General features: G+C 40.9%; 1 protein-coding gene across 7 annotated transcripts in view; it reads left to right on the forward strand.

Annotated features, from left to right (window-relative positions):
* The window catches only part of LOC111185022 (kinesin-like protein KIF16B), a 300,702-nt gene that overhangs the window by 134,202 nt on the left and 147,992 nt on the right, over window positions 1-18,508 (forward strand). For 6 of the 7 annotated variants that reach the window (XR_016387865.1, XR_016387866.1, XM_089896550.1 and 3 more), the window contains exon 15: window positions 1,358-1,495. The exons of the other annotated variant lie outside the window; for it this stretch is intronic. Coding sequence is in view for 4 of the 6 variants with exons in the window: in XM_089896550.1 (XP_089752676.1) it covers window positions 1,358-1,495 (138 nt within the window). In the remaining 2 variants the exon portion in view is untranslated. The remainder of the gene's footprint in view (window positions 1-1,357; window positions 1,496-18,508) is intronic. 7 annotated transcript variants of the gene reach the window in all.

Genomic DNA, 18,508 nt, shown 5'->3' on the forward strand with positions numbered 1-18,508 from the left:
TAGTTAAATCACTTTACTCTTGTCACAGTGGAAATGTGCTAACAGGTACAGATAAAAGATATAAGACCCTTTGATGGGAAATCCTTCCCAGTCGACACTTACCTGTGCAAGGATGAGGACAGAAAGTAGGACACACACGTACACAGCATCCACACACACAGACTTCTGGCTTTCCCCAAAGTCTTTGTGAGGTACCCAGGTGAGGTCTTGCCAGGCTTTATATTGTAGCATAACTTAGGGAATGCATGTGGCGGTGGTAGAGTGCGTGTGCATGTGTGCGTGTGTGTGTGGCAAGGTGGGGATTGGCAGGGGAAGAATTATATCTTCTCAGCTGGCTTTAGAATTGCTGGCGATGAGCTTGCTTTCATGCCAAGTAAGCTATTAATCAAGCCAAAGCTCCCATTTCCTATGTGTATTTACTATTTATAGTGAATCTGGGAGAGCCGGAAACCAATTCCTGGAAGTCCTTGGATTCAGCTGATTTTGGGTGAAACTAGGTGTCAGGCCTCTTCCTCTCACCATTAAACTATCAATACACGTGACCTTTGGGTTTGTTATAAATGCGGTAAGGGCTAAGAACACGTTTCCTGTGAACAGGAAAGTCCAGTAGTGCAGTTCTGTGGGAGCCGTTTGGCTTGTGCTTCCGAGAAGCTGGCCAAGAACTGGGCCTGAAATCATGTAGGTTTGTGTGACAGGCATTCATGTGTCCATGCCTGGCCACTCATCACACACGAGCAGCTCAGGGTGGTCGGATGGGAGTCGGTAGCCCTGAGCAGCCACATGCTCTGAGAGATCTGTGGAGGTCAGGTTCTCTCAGAATCGGCACAGGCTGTGGCTGGGTCATCTCATGACTTCTGGAGACTTCCTCGGGCCTCCCAAGATCCATGCCCTGCCGTGTTCACCTTTTACCTTTGGTACGTGCTCCTGGAACGCAGTGTTGGTAAGTGTGGAGGTCACAGGAAATCCTTGAACCATGGGGCCCTTTTTGTCTCTTCCATTTTACTGTGACCTTTGGGTAACTGGAGGAGGAAAGTTATTTAGACTGAAGCAGGAGTGACTCAGTGGTATTCAGTTAAGACAAGTTACTCAACTGTTTTCTCCCCGAAGATGAAATAAATGAAAGTGCCAGAACTTACTCCCTTATACAGGGGATGTCCAGACCCACCGAGTAGCACTCAGGGGATGGGTCTGTCAGTTGATGCCAGGAACTCCTGAAGTTCAGTTTTCTCACTAAACATAAATGTTCACCTCACAGTTTTGTATGGAAAAGAAAGAATATGAGAAAATAAATGAAGGTTGGGAATCATTGCGCTAGATACCAAAGGAGCTCTTTTCTTCCTCTGTTTTCCCATCTTAGTTCTTCATGGCCTCGACTTGGAGAGTGAGCATTGCATCTTTGAAAATGTCGGGGGGACGGTGACACTGATTCCCCTGAGTGGATCCCAGTGCTCTGTGAACGGTGTTCAGATCATGGAGGCCACGCACCTCAATCAAGGTATTGGCTTTTGGTTCTGAGTTCTTTGTATGTGTTGTTTCTAGAAAACAGGTTGGTTAGGTAATGGGGGAACATGTGCATCTTAGAATTAATTACACTTTAGGTGTAAGAAGGATGAAGACTGTTTGCTTCATTAGGCTGTTTTCTCTTTTGCTGGAGAACTTCTTCTTTTTCTTTTTTTAAATTAATTTATTTTTTATTTTTGGCTGCATTGGATCTTTGTTGCTGTGCGCGGGCTTCTCTCTAGTTGGGGCGAGCGGGGGCTACTCTTCGTTGCAATGCGCGGGCTTCTTATTGCGGTGGCTTCTCTTGTTACGGAGCACGGGCTCTAGGTGCACGGGCTTCAGTAGTTGTGGCTGGCGGGCTCTAGAGCGCAGGCTCAGTAGTTGTGGTGCATGGTCTTAGTTGCTCTGTGGCATGTGGGATCTTCCTGGACCAGGGCTCAAACTGTTGACCCCTGCATTGGCAGTTGGCTTCTTTTTTTTCTTTTTCGGTACGCGGGCCTCTCACTGTTGTGGCCTCTCCCATTGTGGAGCACGTGCTCCGGACGCGCAGGCTCAGCGGCCATGGCTCACGGACCTAGGCACTACGCGGCATGTGGGATCTTCCTGGACTGGGGCACGAACCCGTGTCCCCTGCATCGGCAGGTGGACTCTCAACCACTGCGCCACCAGGGAAGCCCTGGCAGGCGGATTCTTAACCACTGCACCACGAGGGAAGCCCTGGAGAACTTCTTTATAAAATGCCCGTTGTCTTGTTGAATTAAACATCTATATATTGACTTAAAAGTTGCTGCTGTTACGGAAATAAGACCTTAAAGGAATTTGTGAAGTTCAAACTGTGCTCTTCAAATGCAAAACCTTAAAACAGTGGCTTCTTTTAATAATTTTATTACCTTGTTTACATTCTTTTTATGAATAGTTATAGTTATACATACAGGATCTGGTATCATGTCTTTTTTTCTTTTGAAATAATTTCAGTATTATGGAATATTTGCAAGAACTTTAAAAAAATTAATTCATTTATTTATTTATGGCTGTATTGGGTCTTTGTTGATGACGGCGTGGGCTTTCTCTACTCTTCGTCGCGGTGCGCTTGCTTCTCATTGCGGTGGCTTCTCTTGTGGACCACGGGCCTTAGAGTGCGTGGGCTTCAGTAGTTGTGGCACGCAGGCCCAGTAGTTGTGGCTTGTGGGTTCTAGAGCGTGGGTTCAGTAGTTGTGGCTCATGGGCTTAGTTTCTCCATGGCATGTGGGATCTACCTGGACCAGGGCTTGAACCCGTATCCCTTGCATTGGCAGGCAGATTCTTAACCACTGAGCCATGGGAAGCCCAAGAACATCTTTCTTTTTTTTTATACAGCAGGTTCTTACTAGTCATCTATTTTATACATATTAATATATATATTGTCAATCCCAATCTCCCAGTGCGTCTCACCACCACCACCCTCCCCCCTACTTTCCCCCCTTGGTTTCCATACGTTTGTTCTCTACATCTGTGTCTCTATTTCTCCCTTGCAAACCAGTTCATCTGTACCATTTTTCTAGATTCCACATATATGCGTTAGTATATTGTATTTGTTTTTCTCTTTCTGACTTACTTCACTCTGTATGACAGTCTCTAGGTACATCCACGTGTCTACAAATGACCCAATTTTGTTCCTTTTTATGGCTGAGTAATATTCCATAGTATATATGTACCACATCTTCTTTATCCATTCATCTGTTGATGGACACTTAGGTTGCTTCCATGACCTGGCTATTGTAAATAGTGCTGCAATGAACATTGGGGGCATGTGTTTTTTTTTTTTTTAATATCTTTATTGGAGTATAATTGCTTTACATTGTTGTGTTAGTTTCTGCTGTACAAAAAACAAAGTGAATCAGCTATATGCATACATATAACCCCATATCCCCTGCCTCTTGCGTCTCCCTCCTACCCTCCCTGTCCCACCCCTCTAGGTCGTCACAAAGCATTGAGCTGATCTCCCTGTGCTATGTGGCTGCTTCCCACTAGCTATCTGTTTTACGTTTGGTAGTGTATATATGTCCATGCCACTTTGTCACTTTGTCCCAGCTTACCCTTCCCCCTCCCCATATCCTCAAGTCCATTCTCTAGTAGGTCTTATGTCTTTATTCCCATCTTGCCTCTAGTTTCTTCATAACCATTTTTTTTTTGTAGACTCCATATATATGTGTTAGCATACGGTATTTGTTTTTCTCTTTCTGACTTACTTTACTCTGTATGACAGACTCTGAGTCCATCCACCTCACTACAAATTACTCAGCTTCGTTTCATCTTATGGCTGAGTAATATCCCATTGTATATATGTGCCACATCTTCTTTATCCATTCATCTGTCGATGGACACTTAGGTTGCTTCCATGTCCTGGCTATTGTAAATAGAGCTGCAACACACATTGTGGTACATGTCTCTTTTTGTATTGTGGTCTTCTCAGAGTATATGCCCAGTAGTGGGATTGCTGGGTCATATGGTAGTTCTCTTTTTAGTTTTCTAAGGAACCTCCATAGTGTTCTCCATAGTGGTTGTATCAATTTACATTCCCAGCAACAGTGCAAGAGGGTTCCCTTTTCTCCACACCCTCTCCAGCATTTATTGTTTGTAGATTTTTTGATGATGGCCATTCTGACTGGTATGACGTGATACCTCATTGTAGTTTTGATTTGCATTTGTCTAACGATTAGTGATGTTGAGCAGCTTTTCATGTGCCTCTTGGCCATCTGCATGTCTTCTTTCGAGAAATGTCTATTTAGGTCTTCTGCCCATTGTTTGATTGGGTTGTTTGTTTTTTTAATATTGAGCTTTATGAGTTGTTTATATATTTTGGAGATGAATCCTTTGTCCATTGATTCGTTTGCAAATATTTTCTCCTATTCTGAGGGTTGCCTTTTCATCTTGTTTATAGTTTCCTTTGCTGTGCAAAAGCTTTTAAGTTTCATTAGGTCCTATTTGTTTATTTTTGTTTTTATTTCCATTCCTCTAGGAGGTGCGTCAAAAAACATCTTGCTGCGATTTATGTCAAAGAATGTTCTTCCTGTGTTTTCCTGTAAGAGTTTTATGGTGTCCGGTCTTACATTTAGGTCTTTAATCCATTTTGAGTTTATTTTTGTGTGTGGTGTTAGGGAGTGTTCTAATTTCATTCTTCTTTTTTTTTTTGCGGTACGCGGGCCTCTCATTGTTGTGGCCTCTCCCGTTGTGGAGCACAGGCTCTGGATGCTCAGGCTCAGGAGCCATGGCTCAAGGGCCCAGCCGCTCCGCGGCATGTGGGATCCTCCCGGACCGGGGCACGAACCCGCATCCCCTGCATCGGCAGGCGGACTCTCAACCACTGCACCACCAGGGAAGCCCAATTTCATTCTTTTACATGTAGCTGTCCAGTTTTCCCAGCACCACTTATTGAAGAGGCTGTCTTTTCTCCATTGTATATCCTTGTCTCCTTTGTCATAGATTAGTTCACCATGTGTGTGTGGGCTTATCTCTGGGCTTTCCCTCCTGTTCCATTGATCTATATTTCTGTTTTTGTGTCAGTACCATATTGTCTTGATTACTGTAGCTTTGTAGTATAGTCTCAAGTCAGGGCGTCTGATTCCTCCAGCTCTGTTTTTTTCCCTCAAAATTGCTTTGGCTATTCGGGGTCTTTTGTGTCTCCATACAATTTTAAGACTTTTTGTTGTGGTTCCATAAAAAATGCCATTGGTAATTTGATAGAGATTGCATTGAATCTGTAGATTGCTTTGGGTAGTATAGTCATTTTCACAATATTCTTCCAATCCAAGAACATGGTATATCTCTCCATCTGTTTGTGTCATCTTTGATTTCTTTCATCAGTGTCTTATAGTTTTCTGAGTACAGGTCTTTTACCTCCTTAGGTAGGTTTATTCCTAGGTATTTTATTCTTTTTCTTGCAGTGGTGAATGGGATTTTTCCCTAATTTCTCTTTATTATCTTTCGTTGTTAGTGTATAGGAATACAAGAGATTTCTGTGCATTTTGTATCCTGCAACTTTACCAAATTCATTGATTAGCTCTAGTAGTTTTCTGATGATATCTTTAGGATACTCTATGTATAATATGTCATCTGCAAACAGCGACAGTCTTACTTCTTCCTTTCTAATATGTTTTCCTTTTATTTCTTTTACTTCTCTGATTGCCGTGGCTAGGACTTCCGAAACTCTGTTGAATAAGAGTGGCGAGAGTTGAACATCCCTGTCTTGTTCCTGATCTTAGAGGAAATGCTTTCAGTTTTTCACCACTGAAAATGATGTTTGCTGTGGGTTTGTCATATATGGCCTTTATTATGTTGAGGTAGTTTCCTTCTGCACCCACTTTTTGGAGAGTTTTTATCATAAATGGGTGTCAAATTTTGTCAAAAGCTTTCCTGTATCTATTGAGATGATCATATGTCTCTTATTCTTCAATTAGTTAATATGGTGTATCTCACTGATTGATTTGCATATATTGAAGAATCCTTGCATTACTGGGATAAATCCCACTTGATCGTGGTGTATGATCCTTTTAATGTGTTGTTGTATTCTGTTTGCTAGTATTTTGTTGAGGATTTTTGCATCTGTATTCATCAGTTATATTGGTCTGTTATTTTGTTTTTTTGTAGTATCTTTGTCTGGTTTTGGTATCAGGGTGATGTTGGCCTGCCTTGTAGAATATGTTTGGGAGTGTTCCTTCCTCTGCAATTTTTTGGAAGAGTTTGAGAAGGATGGGTGTTAGCTCTTCTCTAATTGTTTGATAGAATGCACCTGTGAAGCCATCTGGTCCTTGACCTTTGTTTGTTGGAAGATTTTTAATCACAGTTTCAATTTCATTACTGGTGATTGGTCTGTTCATATTTTCTATTTCTTCCTGGTTCCGTCTTGGAAGGTTGTACCTTCCTAAGAATTTGTCCATTTCTTCCAGGTTGTCCATTTTATTGAAATAGAGTTGCTTGTAGTAGTCTCTTATGATGCTTTGTATTTCTTCAGTGTCCGTTGTAACTTCTCCTTTCTTATTTCTACTTTTATTAATTTGAGTCCTCTCCCTCTTTTTCTTGATGAGTCTGGCTAATGGTTTATCAATTTTGTTTATCTTCTCAAAGAGCCAGCTTTTAGTTTTACTGATTTTGCTGTTGTTTTCTTTGTTTCTGTTTCATTTATTTCTGCCCTGATCTTTATGATTTGTTTCCTTCTACTAATTTTGGGTTTTGTTTGTTCTTCTCTAGTGCCTTTAGGTGTAAAGTTAGTTGTTTATTTGAGATTTTTCTTGTTTCTTGAGGTAGGATTGTATTGCTATACAGTTCCCTCTTAAAACTGTTTCTCGGGCTTCCCTGGTGGCACAGTGGTTGAGAGTCCACCTGCCGATGCAGGGGACACGAGTTCGTGCCCCGGTCCAGGAAGATCCCGCAGGCCGCGGAACGGCTAGACATGTGAGCCATGGCCGCTGAGCCTGCACGTCTGGAGCCTGTGCTCCGCAACAGGAGAGGCCACAACAGTGAGAGGCCTGCGTACCGCAAAAAACAAAAACTGTTTCTCATGTGTCTCATAGGTGTTGGATCGTCGTGTTTTCATTGTCCTTTGTCTCTAGGTATTTTTTGTTTTCCTCTTTGACTTCTTCAGTGATCTCTTGGTTATTTAGTAACGTATTGTTTAGCCTCCATGTGTTTGTGTTTTTTACGTTTTTTTTCCCTGTAATTGATTTCTAATCTCATAGTGTTGTGGTCAGAAAAGATGGTTCATGTGATTTCAGTTTTCTTAAATTTACCAAGGCTTGATTTGTGACCGAAGCTGTGATCTATCTTGGAGAATGTTTCGTGTGCATTTGGGAAGCAAGTGTAATCTGCTGTTTTTGAATGGAATGTCGTATAGATATCAGTTAAATCTGTCTAGTCTGTTGTGTCATTTAAAGCTTGTGTTTCCGTGTTAATTTTCTGTCTGGATGATGTGTCCATTGGTGTAAGTGAGGTGTTAAAGTCCCCCACTATTACTGTGTTACTGTCGATTTCCTCTTTTATAGCTGTTAGCAGTTGCCTTATGTATTGAGGTGCTCCTTTGTTGAGTGCATATATTCATAATTGTTATATCTTCTTCTTGGAATGATCCCTTGATCATTATGTAGTGTCCTTCCTTGTCTCTTGTAATGTTCTTTATTTTAAAGTCTATTTTGTCTTATACGAGGATTGCTACTCCAGCTTTCTTTTGATTTCCATTTGCATGGAATATCTTTTTCCATCCCCTCACTTTCAGTCTTTATGTGTCCCCAGGTCTGAAGTGGGTCTCTTGTAGACAGTGTATATATGGGTCTTGTTTTTGTATCCATTCAGTGAGCGTGTGTCTTTGGTGGGAACATTTAATCCATTCACATTTAAGGTCATTATCGATATGTATGTTCATATTACCATTTTCTTAATTGTTTTGGGTTCGTTTTTGTAGGTCCTTTTCTTCTCTTGTGTTTCCCACTTAGGGCAGTTCCTTTAGCATTTGTTGTAGAGCTGGTTTGGTGGTGCTGAATTCCCTTAGCTTTTGCTTGTCTGTAAAGCTTTTGATTTCTCCATGGAATCTGAATGAGATCCTTGCCAGGTAGAGTAATCTTGGTTGTAGGTTCTTTCCTTTCCTCACTTTAAATATATCGTGCCACTCCCTTCTTGCTTGTAGGGTTTCTGCTGAGAAATCAGCTGTTAACCTTATGGGAGTTCCCTTGTATGTGATTTGTCATTTTTCCTTTGTTGCTTTCAGTAATTTGTCTTTAATTTTTGTCAATTTGACGACTGTGTCTTGGCGTGTTTCTCCTTGGGTTTAACCTGCCTGGGACTGTCTGCGTTTCTTGGACTTGGGTGGCTATTTCCTTTCCCAAGTTAAGGAAGTCTTCGACTATAATCTCTTCAAATATTTTCTCAGGTCCTTTCTCTCTCTCTTCTCCTTCTGGTACCCCTATAATGCGAATGTTGTTGCGTTTAAGCTTGTCTCAGAGGTCTCTTAGGCTGTCTTCATTTCTTTTCATTCTTTTTTCTTTATTCTGTTCTGCAGCAGTGAATTCCACCATTCCCTCTTTCAGGTCATTTATCTGTTCTTCTGCCTCAGTTATTCTGCTATTGATTCCTTCTAGTGTATTTTTCATTTCAGTTATTGTATTGTTCATCTCTGTTTGTTTGTTCTTTAATTCTTCTAGGTATTTGTTCTGCAATTCTTCTATGTCTTTGTTAAACATTTCTTGCCTCCATTTTTTTTCCGAGGTCCTGGATCATCTTCACTGTCATTATTCTGAATTCTTTTTCTGGAAGTTTGCCTATCTCCACTTACTTAGTTGTTTTTCTGGGGTTTTATCTTGTTCCTTCATCTGGTACATAATCCTCTGTCTTTTCATTCTGTCTGTCTTTCTGTGAAAGTGGTTTTTGTTCCACAGGCTGCAGGATTGTAGTTCTTCTGGTTTCTGCTGTCTGCCCTTCAAGAACTTTTTCATTTTAGGATATTTGAGAGTAAATTGCTAGCATGATGCTCCAGCACCCCTGAATACTTCAGTGTCTGTTTCCTTTGAACAGTGGCACTCTCCTACATAATTACAGTGCAGCCATCCAAATTAAGAAAGTAATAGATGCATTCCTACCACGTGATTTCAGACCCTCTTCAGGTTTGTCCGTTTGTCCCAACAGTGTCCATTATTCAGTCCAGCATCATGTTGTATTTGCTTACCGCGTCTCCCTAGTCTCCTTCAGTCTGGAAATGTTCCTTGGTCTTTCCTTGACTTTTATGACTTTGGCAGTTTTGAAAACTGCAGGTCAGGTATGCTGTGGCATGTCCTTCTACATTCTTCTATGAAACATAGAATTCCTCTGATGCTTCCTTGTGATTAGAATAATGTCATTTTTTGACATGAATGTCAGAGAAATGATGCTGCATTTTTCTCATGTTTCATTACATGGTTTCTCTTTGTCCCTTTACTGAGAATGCTCACTTTGATCATTTCATTAAGAAGCAGTGTGCTAGGTTTTTTCACTGTCAAGTTAATCTTTTCACCCTTTCTTATTAATAAGGCTGTTGGGAAGGTACTTCAGGATCATGAATATCCTATTCTTTACCATACTTTCACCCACTGGTTTTAGAATCCACTGGGTGTTTTTTTGCGGGGAGGGAGGTCTTACTTAATTATTATTCCAATGGCTGCCACATGGTGAGTTTCTTCCTTCTACACCTATTAGTTGGCTTTTTATTTATTTTTAAAAATATTCATTTATTTATTTATTAGGCTGCATTGGGTCTTAGTTGCGGCCCGCTGGATCTTAGTTGCAGAGCGCGGACTTCTCTCTAGTTGTGGTGTGCTGGCTCCAGAGCGTGCGGGCTTAGTTTCCCCGTGGCATGTGCGATCTCAGTTCCCTGACCAGGGATCAAACCCTCATCCCCTGCATCGGCAGGCGGATTCTCAACCACTGGACCACCAGGGAAGTCTCAGTTGGCTTTTTAACTGTAAGAAAGAGCTTTCTTTTCTTGCCGTGTATTCATTTATTTATCTAAATCAACAGGGCCACATGTCTTGCTATTTTATAGCTTTTGGTCCATTTCTATGATTGCTTATTTTGATGCCCAGATTGTCTCAGATTTGGCCAATGGGTTTTTGTGTTCTTTTGGTTTGTCCCTATTGTGTGTGATTAATTCCTTACTTTGTGACAGAACAAGGTATTCCAGGCTCGTCTTTTACTTTTCTCGAGTCCGCCAGTTCCCCAAGGAGCCGTACTTCCTTTTAGTGAATGGGATTTAGAAACCAGCATCTGGGCACTAGGTGTGCTTATTGCTATTGAAGTGTTGCCGCTCACAGATCCCGTCAGTCAAAGGTGTTAGCGAAAATGTTTGGGTGTGTATACAACATTTACAACTATAGTTCTGTATCTGTTTATATTAGTATATTAAAATGTCTGTATTTCAGTGTCTGTATTGCTAACCAGGAGTTCACATCAATACCTCTAATTCCAGTACCATACAGTTCTCTGTAGTTTTCTCCCTTTTCTTATTTGTAGCCCCTTTTCTGACAATGATGAACTTGACTCCCGTTATGTAGCCACTGTCCTGTCACTTCTGCCCCCTCCTCATTCTGGGGCCCTCCTCTTCCTGCTCAGGCTGTGGTGCCCTGTGCTGGGCCACGTCTGCCTTCACCCTTTTCCTAGCGCAGACACCTTCCTCACCTCATGCCCAAACTTCCTGCCACCCCTACCCTGATGCTTACTTTGCCCAGCCTTGTCTAATGGCTTTTGTACTGAGCTGTGCAAGAAGGAAGGAAAGAAAGAAGTTGACATTATCTCTTAAGCCCTTTTTGGTATATTATACATAGTTTTCATAATTACAGTTTTTCATGCTTACATACTGTAATGTTGTATCTGTTGTGACGTAGGATTGGACAGATGGGGACTGGAAAGCATGTAGTTTATTGGTGTTAGTGAAGTCATACCAGAAATCAGTTGCAAGGAGTTACCTCAGAAATGAAGGGCAGTAGCATGGACCAGGGTGATCATGCTTTCATAGGAGGCGCATAGCGTCCATCAGAGATGTTCTACAGGCAACTGATGGAGCACCCACCCATGTACCATCTCCGAACCATCCACCCATCCATCCATGCATTGATCTCTCCATCCGTTTTTCACTCTTAGTATTTTTCAGTTTCAAGGTTAGTTGGGCTTGGGAGACATCTGGTGTCCTGGAGCTGGCCAGAAGGGTCAGAGGTCAGCAGTAGCAGGTAACCAGCCCTAAAAAGGACACAGTGAGCACCCAGTGATCATTACCAAAGCAACATACCTGCATTTTTGTAACCAGGACAATGGTCCTGGCAATAAGGGATGGAGAATCTGATTGTTTCCAGGCAGCAGTATTGATCATGATGAGACGCTGTCTCTGCCCTGAGCCCAGAAAGTCACCATAATTGATTGACAGACAAGAGGTCACTATGTAAGGCTCTTCAGTGGCGGTCCCTGCCTGGGAACACACAGGCCTTTGTGTGAACAACAGGTGTAATTGGAGGGTAGACAGTTGACAGATGACCCCACAAGTGGATTATGTAGTTGGATCTGGACCACAGCCAGACCACCTGTCTGTCCTCTCTTAGCACCTCAGGTCGGGGGCCTGCTGCTGTTTCTTCAGGCAGCAGGGGTGTTGCAGGGGTCATGATGAGAGTTGAGAGTTGTGTCTCCTTGTCTAGCAGAGACCTCTGTACTGGCTGCATCTCCCTCAGTTAGGTCAGAGGGAGGTGACCTTGTGATGATGACTGTTTATTGCTACAGGATTTTATAAGCGGCTTGTACTGGTTTTCAATATCATCATTAATGCATGAGTAGAACTCGAATTCATTTTGAAATATTTAATACATCTGGGGTTCACTGGTATATAAAGTATAGATTTAATTAATTTTCTCCCACATTGGTATACCATTATCATAACCTTCCCATCACCTCCCTTTTGAAGAAACTCTTACTTTACCAAAAAAATAAAAAAGTCACACAAAGTACTTTATTTGTTTCTTGGCTTTCTAGTTTGTTCTAGTACTCTGTATTTCTACTTTTGTGCCTATACCACACAGTTTTAATGCTTGTTGTGTTATAATATGCTTTAATTTTTGTTCTTCTCTGAGTGGTTTTTTTTGCTTTTCATGCCTATTAATTTTTTTCAAAGAAATTTTAGAATCATTTTGTTGTGCTAAAATATTCTTTGAGAAGTTAGATTCTAATATCATTTGATGTGTTCACATTAAAAAACATATTTCCATCTTGGAACTTATGTTTATTCAGTATGCCTCTTCTCATATTTGAATTTTCGTCTATTTCCTCCAATAAAACTTTGAAGACTTTTAATTTATGTGCTTGTTGAACTGTGTTTATTCATGTATACAAAATTCTGAACATAGTTATATACATTAACTGCTCAAAAATGGAAAGGAAAAAACCCTTTTTTTAATATATATATTCTGTAATAATCTGTTTTGATTATTTTGAGCACAAAGGACCTTTGAGGATGTTGATTTAAAACCGTATGGGAAAGTGATGCCCAAAGAATTCAGTGTCTGGAATCCAGGACTTCTGAGTCTTGTGCGTTGTTCTTCCAAATACCCCAAAGCAGCCTGGTGTGTTTGTGGAATCACTCACAGGAAGTTAGAGAGGAAGTTACAGTTGGGGTTAATTGGGGGACATTCTTTAGCATAAACAGTGCTTGAATCACAAATAGCCCACAAATGTCAGTATCAGCTGCTGGATCTACCTGGCTCTGTTGTCCGGCCATCAGACTGTTTCCTCCCTGTGCATTCCCTGCTCCAGCCGTGTTTCTCTGGAGCTTCTGGAACTTACACCACCCGCAGTCCTGGCCACTGGATGCTGAGAAGGCTGTCAAGTGGTTTCCGGTGACCATTGCTCCTGCCATGTTATGGGTTAGTCTCTTGTGGATTCGCCTGGAAGCTGTTATGTGTAATGTTCTTGTGAGAAAATGAGTCCAAACTAAATTCTGAAAAAGGAACTTTTATTTTATTTTTATTTTTTTGCGTTAAGCGGGCCTCTCAGTGCTGTGGCGTCTCCCGTTGAGGAGCACAGGCTCCGGACGCGCAGGCTCAGCGGCCATGGCTCACGGGCACAGCCGCTCCGTGGCATGCGGGATCCTCTCGGACCGGGGCACGAACCCATGTCCCCCTGCATCGGCAGGCGGACTCTCAACCACTGCGCCACCAGGGAAGCCCAAAAGGAACTTTTAGAGCATGTATTGTTTAACATGGGAACCTCCTAGAATTTAATATTTAATGTTGGGGTTATCCTTCCATCACCCCTCAAAAATTATTAGCTTATTTATTTAGTTCAGAGAAATTGCTTATCATTCCGTTGCCATCTGCTTATGTAGCGATCATTGTCTCTAATTCTCTTGTGGATTGAGGCATGGTAGATAAATAATGTTAAATGTATCTCCTGTGTGGTATTTTTATTAAGTGGTTTTTTATCTTAAACTTTTAAAGTCCATTTGAAAAATATTCCTATTCAAGTTAGTGATGGCTGGAACTGAAGTTTTGATCTTCCTATTAAAGATATGATTTGTCCTAAGAAACTGGTAGTCCTAATTGTTGCTCAAGGTTAATTGTCAGAATTGTCTTTCTCTGCAGGGCTCTCTTAATTGTTTCATTACCCTGGTGCCATGGCTTTCAGACTGGATGGGCTCGAGTTCCCCTGGAATTCTTCTGTGCTGCTCAACAGCTTTCTCAGCGTCACTGTCAATGAAATTGGCAGAAAAATGCTATAGCATTAAAACACAGTGCACTTCTTTTATAAATGTCATAGCAGGTCATAGGGCAGTGAAATGTAAGCCGACTCTGTGTTCCAAGGAGTTACGTGAGAGAAGCAAGATGGTAACTTTTTTTTTTTTAAATCTACACACTTTAAGACTGGAAGATCCCGTCAAGGGAAAAACGTGTACAGTTCTTCAAAAATTAAGGCTTAGAATTCTCCACTTAAATTGTCTTGATTTTTGATTATTACTAAAATGAGAAGTGGAGCAGGTTTTTTTTAAACACAGAACAATATGATATATTGTTTGTGGTTACGAAAATATGTAGCAAAATTAAAAAGATGTGAATGGGACTTACACATACCTACTTTAAAAAAAATTTTATTGAAGTATAGTTGATTTATAATGTTGTATTTAATTTTTGCTGTACAACAAAGTAACTCAGTTATACGTGTATATTTTCTTTTTCACATTCTTTTCCATTATGGTTTATTACAGGATATTGAATATAGTTCCCTTTGCTATACAGTTGGACCTTGTTGTTTATCCGTCCTATGTATAATAGTTTGCATCTGCTAATCCCATCCTCCCCAATCCTTCCCTTTCCCATCCTCCCTCCCCTTTGGCAACCACAAGTCTGTTCTCTATCTCTGTGAGTCTTCTTCTGTTTTGTAGATACGTTCATTTGTGTCATATTTTAGATTCCACATATTAAGTGATATCATATGGTATTTGTCTTTCTCTTTCTCTAGGTCCATCCACGTAGCTGCAAATGGCATTATTTCATTCCTTTTTATGGCTGAGTAGTATTCCATTGTATATATATACCACATCTTCTTTATCCATTCATCTGTCGATGGACATTTAGGTTGTTTCCATGTCTTGGTTACTGTAAATAGTGCTGCTATGAACATTGGGGTGCATGTATCTTTTTTGAATTATGGTTTTGTCTGGGTATATGCCCAGGAGTGGGATTGCTGGATCATACGGACACATGCCTACTTTAGAATAGTGTTAACCTTTGGAGAAGAAGTGGGGAAGGGCTTGATCAGGCAGGGAAACAGGAAGATGTTAAACTGTATCTGTAAGATTTTATTTTTTAAAGAAAGAAAAAATACTAAACCAAAAAAAGTATATGCACTTTATTAAAACATAATAATAATAGGGAAACAAGATAAAAAACAGCAGCATGTTCATACTCCAAAAGGTGCCTTGGCTTTTACCCGTGAAACCTTTTTTTTTTTTTGCGTTATGTGGGCCTCTCACTGTTGTGGCCTCTCCCGTTGCGGAGCACAGGCTCCGGACGCGCAGGCTTAGCAGCCATGGCTCACGGGCCCAGCCACTCCGCGGCATGTGGGATCTTCCCGGACCGGGGCACGAACCCGTGTCCCCTGCATCGGCAGGTGGACTCTCAACCACTGTGCCACCAGGGAAGCCCCTGTGAAACCATTTTTAAGTATAGGTATCAAGAACAGAAAATGTAGATATTATAATATAACATGATCTAACCATGTTAACTCCATGTTTGACTGGATTCCTGGCTCACCAGCAGTTTCCTTTCTTTTCACTGCCTTTCTCCAGTATATTGCTGCTACTTGGTATTTAAATGTCTCTTTTCATTAGTAAATTAGCGTTCATTTGGAAATGTGTTAGTTAGGCTGTGCCATTAAAAAGTACGTGTAGTAATTACCACTTCCTTATAAAAGTCACTTATATATCACTTGTGAATGTCAACTAATAGGAGATTTATCTGTGTTTAGAAGATTGTCACCATTGCAGGAGAGATTTTTTACCTGTATCAGTTAACTGCTTTAATTTCTTTCAGATTGCATCATAACTAGTATTCCCTCTGCCTTAAATTACAGGGATGTTTTCATCTGGTAAAGTCACTAAAAAGAAAATCATTTGCTAATACTGTGAGAAATAAATGTGCTGACATCTGTAATGTAAGTTGTCTAAAGCCTGGCACCTGAAGCTTTTCTCCTCTTTTTTGGGTTCTTCCAGGAACAGTTCATAGGATTTGCAGCATTACATCTAACCTTGTTTTTCAGTGGGTGTGTTCTCTGAAGCATAGTTTCCCTCACTCCCATGATGCCGTAGAATGATTCCATAGAAAGAAGAGGCCTTTGCCCGAGAAGAAAGTATGCATTGACTGTGGTGTCTAGCCTGTAGGCCTTGAGCTGTTTTCGGCAGAGTCTCAGACCCTAGATTTTTCTTTTTTTCATATATTTAATATGAAATATAAAAAAATCAAATGAGTTATCATTAAAACTGTATTTCAACCTTTGCCCTATAATTGCTATGAACTATTCTCCCTTATTTTAGTTATTAATTTTTCTTTTTACTCTAATATGTTATTTTAAAGCTGATAGTTGCTAAATGTAATTAATTTTTTAAGGAAATTCAAAATCAGTGGACTCCTTTGGTCTTGCTGGTTTGTCAGAGCCATTGAACGCTCATCTCTCCTGTTAGAAGTGCTGCAGAAACTCCATCTGGGGAATTTACACTTAGGTGCATTTGAATGTGTCATGCTTTAGTGCCAAAATATATTTGCATCTATTCGAGCACTTAGAGGGAACAGGTGATTGTCTAGGGAGTGGAGCTGAGGAACTTTGATAAAATTTTCATCTGCTGAAGGGCTGCTATGAGTTGTTCAGTGACAAATTAAAAAAAGAATTTTAGTGGAACTAGAAACAGAAATAGATTTTCCAGCAGTTTAGCCAAGATGTCTAGTGAACAGAAGAGCCCTTTCACATTTTACAAAAAGCCAGCAGATAGCGGTGTCTAACTTCCCATTTAACTTACCTGCCCTTGCCCTTAAGCACTCATTAGATTTCTTCCTCAAATTTGAGACCTGCAAAGCTGACACCTGTCACGTGCACATGGATGATTCATTCAGCAGAGACTGTTGAGTGTCAGAGCCCTAACTGTTCTTAAAGACTGTACCCAAGGCCAGTGGTTCTTAGTGTGTCCTCAGGTCAGCAACGTCAGCATTACCTGGGGGCCTTTCAAAAATGCAAATTGGGCTTCCCTGGTGGCGCAGTGGTTGAGAGTCTGCCTGCCGATGCAGGGGACACGGGTCCGTGCCCAGTCCGGGAAGATCCCACATGCCGTGGAGCGGCTAGGCCCGTGTGCCGTGGCCACTGAGCCTGCGCGTCCGGAGCCTGTGCTCCACAACGGGAGAGGCCACAACAGTGAGAGGCCCACGTACCGCAAAAAAAAAAAAACAAAAAAACAAATTGCCAAGCTGCATCCTTGACCCGCCATATCAGAAAATCTGGGGGTGGGCCCAGCAATCTAGTTTTTGGGTTTTTTTAAATAAAATAAATCCTGCAGGTGATTCTGATGCACCTGTATCAGAACATGTCAGTATGAGGACCAAGGCTAACCACAAATTCTTGCCCCAGACTTTGGTGCAGGAGACAACCATTTGTCAGTTTATTTAAACCCCTTTCATCTCCTGTTTGAATCATTACATCTATTTTTCATGATCTCTCACTCCTTTTTAGGTTTCATTTTTAGCTCGACATCCCCATAGGGTGACTTTACAGTGTGTCTTGGTGTGGATATCTTGGAGTTTACCTGTTTGGTGTTTAACGGGCTTCTTGAATCTGTACGTTTCTATCTTTCTCCAGATTTGAGAAGTTCTCAGCCATTATTTGTTTAAAAATTGTTTTTCTGCACTATACTCTTTCTCCTCTCTTTCTGGGACTCTGGTTACATGAATGTTTAATATTTTAGTATTGTCCCACAGATCCCTGAGGCTCTAATTACTTATTTTTATCTTTCTGTGAACTTTTTTCCTCTTCGCTTTTCAGATGAGATCATTTCAGCTGATCTGGCTCCATGTTCACTGTTGTTTTCTTTTCTCTGTCATCTCCATTCTGCTATTGAGCCCATCCAATGAGTTTTTAAAATTTTGATTACTGTGTTTTTCAGTTGTCATATTTGATTCTTTTTTGTATACTTTATTTCTTTGTTGAAACTTCTTATTTTTCAAGAGTGTTCACCCATGTTTGACCTCTTTTTTGTTTTTGTTTTTTTTTAGGGCCCATCATTTTTATTTCAAAGTCATCTGATATAGAAAACTAAAAGTTTTTTATTATGGAAAATTTCAAACATATACAAAATACAGAATATTATAATTAACCTCCGTGTACCCATCACCCAATTTCAATAATTATTAACATTTTTTGCTTATCTTTTTTCATCTAGGCATTCTCCCCTGACCCTACCCTACCCCCTCACACACATTTTTCAGGGCATCCTATAGGATAAATTGTTTGAACAATTTTATAATAGCTGATTCAAAGTCTTTATCAAATAAGTACAATATCTCCGTGATCTCAGCATTAACATCTGTGGTTTGTGTTTGCTATGAGATTTTTTTTCCAGTTCTTTATATGCTGAGTAATATTGAATTGCACTTTGGACATTTTTATATTATATTGTAAGACTCAGGGTCTTGTTTCAGTTCCATGGGAAATGTTGATTTTTGCCTCTTTGTTTTAGCAGGCAGTTGACCTGGTCGGATTTAGACCATAAGTGAGAATCAGTCTGTGGGTCGTGATTCCATTTCCAAGGCCCATGCAGTTTTCCAAGCCTTTGTGGTGCTATTCCAGTCTGTCCTATGTGTGTGCCATCCACCGGCCAGCCTGGGAGCTGAGAAGTGTTCTGGCTCTTAGTTTAACTCTGAAAGTCTCCGTGTGCTGCTGGGGGTCAGCTCCATGTGTGCACCGTTGGGGGTGGCCCAGGAATTCATACACAATT

The sequence above is a fragment of the Delphinapterus leucas genome, chromosome 15 (assembly GCF_059928025.1).
Source record: "Delphinapterus leucas isolate spDelLeu-1000000601 "Yukka" chromosome 15, BTC_Dleu_Yukka2, whole genome shotgun sequence".
Classification (NCBI taxonomy): domain Eukaryota; kingdom Metazoa; phylum Chordata; class Mammalia; order Artiodactyla; family Monodontidae; genus Delphinapterus; species Delphinapterus leucas.